This window comes from Rhinolophus ferrumequinum, chromosome 14 (genome assembly GCF_004115265.2).
Source record: "Rhinolophus ferrumequinum isolate MPI-CBG mRhiFer1 chromosome 14, mRhiFer1_v1.p, whole genome shotgun sequence".
In the NCBI taxonomy this organism is placed as follows: domain Eukaryota; kingdom Metazoa; phylum Chordata; class Mammalia; order Chiroptera; family Rhinolophidae; genus Rhinolophus; species Rhinolophus ferrumequinum.
In genome coordinates, this window is record NC_046297.1 from 43,771,319 (window position 1) to 43,781,670 (window position 10,352).

Genomic DNA, 10,352 nt, shown 5'->3' on the forward strand with positions numbered 1-10,352 from the left:
TCTGAAATAAAGTTTCTCATAGGCATTTGTGGGCAACATCCCATTTTCTCTTCCAAAATGGTGTCTCCGGTTTCTGCCTGCCTCAGTTTCTGGTCACCTGGTCCCAACCGTGCCTGGACATGCTAAGGCAGCCATGTAAGTCAAGATTCTCCAGCTAGCACTCACCATGCCCTGATGTAGGCTGGCGTCCTACAAGGCTCCTCCCGTCTATCCACTCCCCAATCCCACCCCTTTCATTTGCCTTCACTTCTCTTCTACTTCTCTGGTGAAGAATTATATTTGGATGCTGTCACAGTCATACACTATTTGTAGGTATTATTTTCATTGTTCTATTCCCACCAAATCTGACAAAACAGATGGGCTATGGGCCCAGGAGCAAGAAGTTGGTTTTAAACAGAGCTCTTCTAGTAAGTTGTGTGGTCCTGGGCATGTCATTTAATTTTTTTCTAGCCTGAACTTTCTTACCTCGAAAATAGGTACTGTCAATTAGATTAATGATAGTTAATTTTGAGAAACTGATGAACTACAGACCCCTTTCTCCGGAGATTCACATCTACACACACATACAGAATCTACAAACTTCAGGAGACTCACAAACCCCCTTCAAGCCTTTCTATAAATCCTTTGAGGCAGTGTTCTAGAAATGTGTATACCAGGATGACCTGAAGTGCGTTTTGAAAATGCAGTCCCCAGACCCATCCCAAAAGATTTTGTTTCACTACGAGTATGTCTGGAGCATAGGCCCGGTAATTTACATTTTTTACAAAGTACTCCTGGCGATTCTGATGCAGGTGGCCCACGATGCACTATCATATCTAGAGAAACAAAGTACTTAAAGCATCCCTGCAGCTCATGGTAAAAACTTTTGGAACTGATGCTCACTAAAATTCACTCTAGATCTAAAGTTATGCCTGTCTCTGTGGGTCTGTATCACTGAGATACGGACAATAAATAATTAACTTCCAGGTCTTCCAGGTCTTAAGTCTACCTTTAGGACAAAAGGAAAAATCTGAGTTGTGCCATTGAGGTGGCAAAATTGATACTAAATATTTATTTCAAAGGGGGAAAAAAACTTTGAGTGATATTTATAATTTACTAAATATTTACAAAATCAAAATAAAATAAAACCCCAAATCTAGAATCTACAACTTTCTAAAGAAATGTAGGGCTAAACATAAGTCTCTGTGAGCTAAAACTATTAAATCAAAGATACCACACACAGCAACAGGTTCAAGAGAAATACAAATGGCTTAGAAGTATTTACAAATTAACAAGATATGAAATTATAGAACAGTTTGAACTACCCTACAACACTACAGTCTAATAAATCCTACTTTGTTTACTGTTGTTGTGTACTTTTATTAATCTAGAATCAGAAAGGATGATGTGTTAATTTAGGTTTTAGTAAGCACCCACAACATCCGTAGTGCTTTGCATAAAGCATTTCACTTAATCCTCTGTGACAGGAGTATCACTTCCACTGTATAAATGAAGAAAGTAACAACTCCAAGATTCACAACTAGTTAAGTAGCCTGGTCTGAGCGAAACTGGCCTCCTAAACTGATTGTTTTCATTGTTACGAGGATTTCTGGTCGCCCTTCTACCTATCATCTCCACCCCAACCGTGTCAACGTGTCAATTTCCACAGGTGTCGTCCAATTCCTTTAACCATCCCAGAGATGGCATGCATTTCTCCAGTAGACCCACCAGTCCTGGTTCCCTGCCTCAGTTTCCCCGGCCAGAACTCCAGAACAGGGAAGGATGGGAGGAAAGTAACGGACGGGGTGCGCCTCGCCCCAGACAGAAGCCTCAGATTGTTGCCCATGACTGACCCAGGTGCAGAGCAATGGAGCAGAAACCCAGCTCACTCCTCACCCCACCTCGGGGACGGCCCCCCCCGGGCGCTAGCAAAGACCAAACCAGGCTGTGGCGAGGGCCCGAGGCCCGGCTTGCACAGGGTTTCCGACGGCAATGGGTAAAATCTCATACAGCGGTCCTGCACTTTGCAGGTCCTCGACGCCACGGGCAATCTATATAGGCTGGGCGTGACTGTGGGACGGGAGAGAAAGCAGCAGCGATGTTTACCTCATTCTGCTCCGGCCTGGCCACTTCCGGCCTTTCCGAGTCGCCCATCGCGCAGGCTCCGCCAGTGCTACCAGAGCTGCGGCAACCGAGCGCTGCAGGCCAACTCCAACTAAGACAGGACTCAGGTGGCTCACTAGGCTGCGGAGTTCGCCCCGCCCCCGGCTGCAGAGACCTCTCCCAATCGGCCTGGCCCTCCCGCTCCCCCGCGCCAGCCCCGCCTTCCCGCCTGGAGGAACTCGCTCCGCCTCCTACAGCCCCGCACCGACTCCACAGCCCCGGCCCCGCCCACACCGTTTCAGGGCCCCGCCTACTCCAGCAGGTCCCGCCCCATCCACAGTGCCGGACCCGCCTCCCGCCCTACCCCTGAGAAGCTCACTCGGACTCTGCCGGCTCCGCCCGCCTCAGTGGCTCCCAGCTCTGCTCCCTTGGCCCGCTATTCCAGGTCCCCTGTCCAGGTCGCGATTCCCCACAGCTCTCGCCGTGCTCCGGAACACGGTATGTCGCGCCAACTCGGCCTGTCCCGAGAGACTGCCAGGTGGTGGTAGGACCACACACAGGACGAGACAAGGAGAAAGTGCTATCCGTGTGCGAATTGGTGGTAGGGAAAAAACACATTCTTGGTGAAAAAGGAAAACCGTACTGTTAACAAATTAACCAGGAGGAAAAGCTGCCTTGTTTTGTATGTAAGCGCCGGAAAAGAAGTACTCGAGAGAAAAGTGTGCGGGTGCATGGAGTAGGTGGGGCTTGAGAGTGAGGAGAAGGGGGAAGATAATTCAGAAAAGTACTTCGAAAGTTCCGTGAAATTGTCTCAACAAACTAAGCTTTTAGTAATATTGACTGAGCTCTTACAAAGTGTTAGGCACCAGCTAAGCACCTTGTGTGAATTGTCATTTAATCGTCAGGACATCTCTATGAGGCAGCGCTAACGATGTCCCTCCGTTACAGATGAAGAAACCCACTCGGGATAAATAACCAAGATTGTCCAGCTGGAAAGTAGTTGATTTCAGTCTCCCTGCTAAATGCTCTTTTCGAGGCCAAAAGTTAAAGTCCTGGAGAGAGGAAATTCTCCCCTGTAATGGCAGTAGGCAGTTAGTGGCTACTGCTGTCATAATAATTTGGTCGAATTACTAATACCTGTCTCTCAGGGAAACTAAAGATAACTGCAACAGAAATGAAAAAAATAGTTTGGTCTAACAAAAATGAGATGCAAGATTTAAAACGCTTGAAGCTGAAATATTGAGCGCGAACAGCATGCACCTGTTTTGTGGATAACTGTGTGAAGTATGGTAAATAGGATGGAAAATTCAGCTTTGAAAATGACTGAAAGCTCTTTCTAAAACCTCCCCTAGAGTTGGGGGTGAGAGTTATCCTTTCTTAGGCAACTACTAGGGGTCAAGTGCAGATTAAAATTTTTTACATACTAACTTTAAATAATACTTAAGTAAATTCTATGAGAAAGACAAGTCTTAAAGAAGTTAGATAATTTATCATAGGCCACATGGCAAACTAAGAGCCAAGATCCCATCATTTAAAGTCATCAAACAATATGTATACTAAATATATGTCAGGTGTCATATTCAGTATTGAAGATATAAAAATGAATGAATGGGGCAGCAGGTTGGCTCAGTTGGTTAGAGCGCAGTGCTCATAACACCCAGGTTGCGGGTTCGATTCCCACATGGGCCAGTGAGCTGCGCCCTCCACAACTAGATTGAAAACGACTTGACTTGGAGCTGATGGGTCCTGGAAAAAACACACTGTTCCCCAATAAAAAAAATTTTTTTAATAAATAATAAAAAAATCATAAAATGAATGAATTCAGTGAAAAGGAATGTGGATCCTGGAGCCATATCATCATGGGCATGAATTCTAACTCTCCTGTTTATTGGATGTGCTACCTTGGACAAGTTACGCAACCTCTCTGAGAGGATGTTTCTTCATCTGTAGGATAATACTAATCATTCCTCATAAGATTGTTGTGTGATTTAATAATATATTACTTGTAAAACATTTATCGGGATGGGAAATTATAATAGTAGCTTCCAAGTGCACTACTAATCAGGCCATCCTAGTGATCATGGAACAGAAAGGCTCAGATCAAATTGAGTTGCTTGAATTTCACAGTTTATTAAATTAGTTTAAAACATGCATCGGGGGAAAGCGATGGGGTAGCTAACACATTTAAGATAGGACGTGGGGAAGGGAGGGAGTAGAAGGACTGTATTATCCAAATCATAATGTTACTCAATGTTCATATATCCTATCTTTGCTGCATCAGCCTTCCTGGCTGATGGTGTAGTTATGAAAACTAGCATTGAGCACGTGCGAGTGGTCTCAGCAGACAAAATGTGGAGCCAACACACATTTCTTCTTTTGGAGAGATGCAGGAAGAAGTAGGCCTGGTCCAGCAGTACCTTGCCATATACGTATGAGCCTGCTGAGCAGCTGTGAGTTTTACCTGTGTTTCTTGGGAAGAACACATGTGGGATCAAAATGGATGTCACCAATTTGTGGCTGATTTAGGGATAACATAGTTGTCAATCTAAAAGAGACACCATCCTTACCTTATGAATATTTAAGATTTACTTAGTCCTTCCAGCCCTTTCTATCTATGATAAGTCTCATTTGTTCCATTATTTTTATCTATGTTCAACGCCGATTTGTTCCATTGATTCTATCTTAAACATGCTTCACAAGTTAATGACTTATTTACTATTTATACTTAACATTATCTTATGAATCTCCTTGTGTCTTATAAGCTATTTGTTCCCATACTTAATTTCTTTCCATTTTTATAGAAGAATTGAATAATCTTAAATAATATGGCAAACACACATTACAGTGCTTATAACAGTGCCTGGTCATAGTAGGCAGTATGTATTAGTTTCCTGAAGATGTTTAAAGTTAATAGGGAGAGCAAATGTAAACAATTAAATGTGTAAAAATTTAATTAAATTAAAAGATCTCTGGGGGCAAGAGGATTCTACATCTGCATACAGGCTTTGTGGAACCAAAACCCATTGGTGAAGCCCTGACTCATCTTGCAATTAGACTGAAAGGATGTAAAATTGTAGTGGTTGATAGGATTACAAAAGTTGGAATATTTAAGCAGGTATTATGTAAAGAAATTGTGTTCCCTTTACCTGTATGCATTATGGGAATGGATATTATGTCTGGCTGGAGAACACTTTCTATTGCTACATGCAGATCCAGAGAAAAGCCCCGAGACTGAAAAGTGGACCTCCATACGCGGAGGGAAGGGAAAGACAGAAGGAACAGGCTGGCCACTGCAGTCTGGTAATTAACATAGTTTATTATAGGAAACTTAAACGAGGCATGCCTTGGGGAGCTGCAAGATGAAATGAATCTCTGCGCTTGCTTGGCAGGTGCCAAAGAATTATACAGGGTAAAAAGTGGGTAGGGGGAGTGGGGGGCGGGGATAGTCACACGTACTGGTACATACGGCGTTAATGCTACCAGGTGTGCGAAATTACGTGCTTGACCAGATCAGGACAACAACCTGTTCCAGGAACCAGCACACAGTGGGAGGCAGGGGAGGGTTGCTGATTTATGTCAGAAGGAACAAGCATTACAATTGGACAGTCTTTAAGGGAGGTGTGCAGTCAGCAATCTCCCTCTTCTGCCTCAGGTCCAGCTTGCAGGTCAGGCCCCACTCACGATGCAATAGTCTCCTCCGCACTTTCCCTACCTAGTGTAAAACCAAAACCTGTTGATGAAGCCCTAATGGAGGCTACAGTTAGGTACTAAGAGGTGGTGGAATTATAGTACAAGTTTGTGGAGAATTGGTGTGTTTGACCAGGGTTTATGTGAAGTGGTTGCATCTCTTTTTCCTGACGGTGTTTTGGGGGCGGATGTTGCATCTTAATGAGTCACCTTTCGCCTACCTCGTACCGTAAAAGGGAAGGCATGTAAATGCACCCTGCAGGCAATGTTAACTGGCCACGCTACGTGGGAATCAGTCGGATCGCCACACAGTCAGGAAGGGAAGCTGGGGTGCTGGTCGGGACAAACGCTCTGCGCAGGAGCCCTATGTGGACTATAGACTGCGGCTTATGGCAAGAGCCTTTGTGCACCTCCCAGTGACAACTAGGTACTGTGACTTGGGGCAAGGGAACTTCCATCTGAGGGGCAATGACTACCTTCCTATCTGATGTTATTTATTGAAGCTGCTCCTATGACTGAAGGGTGCAACATGATCTTGACACCTGAGATACTCACCTATCTCAGCTGATTTCCAAGACACACTCTAATGGGGATGGCAGTGACCAGAAACATTCCATAATAAAATGCAAATGACTTCTACAGGATCGTGCTGGAGGCTCTCTTCCCCTAGGACTGACTCTGGAACCGTCTGAGCTGCTGCTGGGTTCTAATGTCACTTGGATAGTCCCTATAGACAGCTCTCAGCTGACCGACAAAGAGCTGCTTGGCTTATGGACAGCAATTCCAAAGTGAATGGACAACGTACCATCTGGGAGACCACCATTCTGATCAACATGGTAAAAACAGAGCAGCCTAGTGAGCTGAACTGCATGCTGTTTCTCTAGCACTGATGAAAGAATTGAACCATGATAAAAGCACCTATGTTTGGGTTTTTACTGACTCGTGGGCAGTGGTCGATGGCATGGTCGTATGGTCAGGCAGAAAGGCAGTGGAACCTGGCCTGTTAAAGGGATGACAATAGGGGCATGGCCCTATGGAAATTTGAGGGGTGCCTTAAAGTAGGACATGGCAATGCCCATCTGAACTTCCTTCCACATATGGAAGGTGACTGGAATCAACAAGCAGATGTCCCCATGTGCTCCCTTGAGATGGCCACCTGAGTCCATGAAATGAATGGATAAGGGGGCACTGCAGCAGTGCAGATACGGAAATCTAAACATATCCCTCTTGCAACCTCTGAAGCACGAAACGCTGTTCTGTCTGCCAACAAGAGAGAACAGAGACTGCAGGTGGCCATGTGGCAGATTGCCTGGTGGGAGGGCCCTGAACATAGCTGGCAAGTCAGACTCATGCTGGTAGCCCTGGGGGGCTACCAAGGGGTGTTTCACAGGAATAGACACTGACTCTGTGCTGGGCTTTCCACGCCCAGTGGTAGATGCAAATGCCGAGTATTATGATAAAACCACAACAGAAGATACTGCACCAATTTGGATGGCCAGCTGTCATTTCTTCCCACCAAGCAGCATACATACTTTACAGCCCAGAGTGTCCAACAGTGGGCAAAGATCTCCTCGGTCAGTTTGACAGAGAATTGGAATGGACAGTTAAAACAGTGGTTGTCAAAACAGGGAATCAAAGGCATGAAGGACTGACTTACACACCGTGAATGTGCCCACACTCGACCTGAATATAAGTGGGATTAAAGGAGTCTCCCTACTGAACAGATTTTTCTGTGGAAGCTGGGGAAAGGTGGGGTGAGGAAGGTGTTTATATTCTTTCTTCCCCACATCAACATTTTTTCTTCTACTTGATGCAGTGGTCACAGGACCAAGCTGCTGCAACTACAGGGGCTGGAAGCAGGGCTGTTTCCTAATTGAGAAACTGCTTTTAAACTTTGGGTCACAATTCCGAAGGGTCTGATGGGGCAAGATGTGCCTTCACCCCCTCTGCCAAATTTGGGCTCACAGTGAATTCACTTACATCGCCTGGTGGTAAAAACAGCCAAGTAATATGCACCTGTGTAAGCTTACCTTTTCTGCATAGAAGTGGGAGGGACTTGCTAGTCTCGTTATTACTAGACAAGCACTGCGGCCAAACCAATGTCCCTTCTAAAGGTGGGAAAGTTTGGGTATATATGGAAAGAAGGAAAAATAGTAGCTATGGGTAAAGGAATGAATAAATATGTAATTAGGGAAATCCAGTATTACATTAACACCTTGAAGGAGGCTCAGAGGAAGAGATGCTAGTCCCTTAGCTCTATTATACCAGATGCCGGGTGAAGCCGTACATCGCTGATACCACTCTTGCTTTTGGAACCTGACACAATCCAATGGAAGCCTGTAAACCTGAGTGGCCTTGCCCTGGGAGACATTTTCATGATATGATGATGGACTGGATAGTTATTGACTGAATGTGATTCTCATAATGTACCATTATCTTTTGACCTTTATGATTGTCTTCCTGTAAGGGATCCATGTTTGAAGACCAGGGATAGACTGTGATACTGTGATTTATGATAAATATATGTTTGGTCTTTGTCCCCATTTCTGGCAGAGCTTCTAAAACTCTTGGGATTTCCTAAATGACGAAGGCAATAAAGTTGTCTTTTGTAGTTAATGAAGTGATTTTTGGAGTACACCTAAGGATGGGGACTGGTTGCCAAGGACAGCAGGTGACAAGAGGGTTGGAACTTGACCACCCCCACCCCGACCGCCGCCCCAAAGCGGGGAGAGGGGCTGGAGGTAGAATCAATCACCAGTGGCCAATGATTTCACCAATTGTGCCCATGTAATGAAGACTCCATAGAAACCCAAAAGGACAGGACTCGGAGAACTTGCAGGTTGGTGAACACATGCAGACGTCGTGAGTGGTATGCTTGGGGGGGCATGGAAGCTCCGCGCTCTTTCCTCATGCTTTGCCCTGTGCCATGTATCTCATCTGGCTGTTCCGGAGTTACATCCTTTTATAATAAACTGGTGATTTAGTAAGTAAAACGTTTCTGAGTTCTGTGAGCTGCTCTAGTAAATTAATCCAACCCAAGGAGGGAATCACGGTCAGTCAGATGTACCTGGGCTTGTTATTGGCGTCTGATGTGGAGGGCACTCTTGTGGGATTGAGGCCTTTCCCTTCCCTGTGGAAGGTGATACTACCATTGTTTCCCCGAAAATAAGACCAGGTCTTATGTTAATTTTTGCTCCAAAAGACGCATTAGGGCGTATTTTCAGGGGATGTCTTTTTTCATGTACAACAATCTACATTTATTCAAATAGTCATGTCATCTTCTTCTAGAACATCGCCATAATGTACTGAATGCGCCCGTCTGGCTGATGATCTTAAATGGGGCTTATTTTTGGGGTAGATCTTATTTTCAGGGAAACACATTATCTCCAGGTAGAGTCAGAATGGAGTTGAATTGTAGAATGGCCAGCTGATGTCAGAGCATTGCTTGGTGGTGTGGGGGGATCCCCCCACCTGATACTGGAATTGGGTGATCAGAACCTTTAATGACTAACTCGCTTATAATCATACCTGCCACAAAACAGGTATATAGAGCAATGTTTAGGAATGCAAGCGCTAGAATGCCTGGAGATGTACCTCACTTCACACTTAGCTGTGTCACCTTGAGCAAGTTGTTTAACCTGTGCCGTTTGCTGTCTGAGAGGATGGTAACAGTTCCTATTAGGATAAAATGGACGTAATACACGTAAAGCTCTTGACAAACTGCCTTGGCACATAGTAAGTACTAACAAAAGTTAGTAATTAAGAGAAACTTCATGTTGCAGTCGTCACAATCCAGTAATTATTTTTTTTAGAGGTAACATACATTTCCTTATATTTAAGGTATTTTAACAGGAATAAAATCACATTTGAAATACATTCCTACATTAATCAAATGATGTAGAGAATTATCTGTATGTTCACGCCTACCTACTTAGGTTAATGTAAACATTGAAAATATTTTCAGTAACTATTCAGGCAATTTGTTGAAGGCACTTCCAATCGGCCCTTTATCAGGAGGAAGACCCTAACTCAAAACTGGGTGATTAACAGAAGTACCTTTCCATAGGGTGTAAGTTGGAAAGGTTTGGTTCTAGGGAGCTTACCAACAGGGTAATTTATATTTGGAATTAAACAGTAATGCTCATTGGGCAGTGTTTCAGTCACCTAGAATGCTGTTTATTGAATAAAGGTTTCTGTCCTCCGCTTAAGATTCACTGAATCACAATGTGACTGACATCTGCATTAACAAGCTCCACAAGAGAATCTTACACAAGTCACATGAGCAGGGCTGCCTCAAGGGAAGATATCTCAGTTTGACTTTAGATCCAGAAATGGCTAAAATAGTATCTTTAGGAAAGAAATGTTTAGGGGTGAGTACTAAATAGTGATGTCATACTCTTTAAAAGCCCTCTCAAGTCTGCCCCAGTAAGCCATTATGCTGGTGTCTTGATATTCAGATGATTTAGGAAAAAAGTAAAAGTAGAAGTTTGAAAACCCTCAGTAAAGTTCATTCTTGTTCTTCTCTTCCTAAATTTGTTTTCAATTCTTTTAGGTTTAATCACTAAACAAGATCAAAAGAGAAC

The 10,352-nt window shown here is 44.2% G+C and overlaps 1 protein-coding gene across 1 annotated transcript in view; it reads right to left on the reverse strand.

Annotated features, from left to right (window-relative positions):
* The window catches only part of RRM2B (ribonucleotide reductase regulatory TP53 inducible subunit M2B), a 40,827-nt gene extending 38,559 nt beyond the window's left edge, over window positions 1-2,268 (reverse strand). Inside the window, exon 1 of the mRNA XM_033126733.1 lies at window positions 2,086-2,268. Coding sequence (XP_032982624.1) covers window positions 2,086-2,133 — 48 coding nt within the window. The 5' untranslated portion in view covers window positions 2,134-2,268. The remainder of the gene's footprint in view (window positions 1-2,085) is intronic.
* Window positions 2,269-10,352: the final 8,084 nt, after the last annotated feature.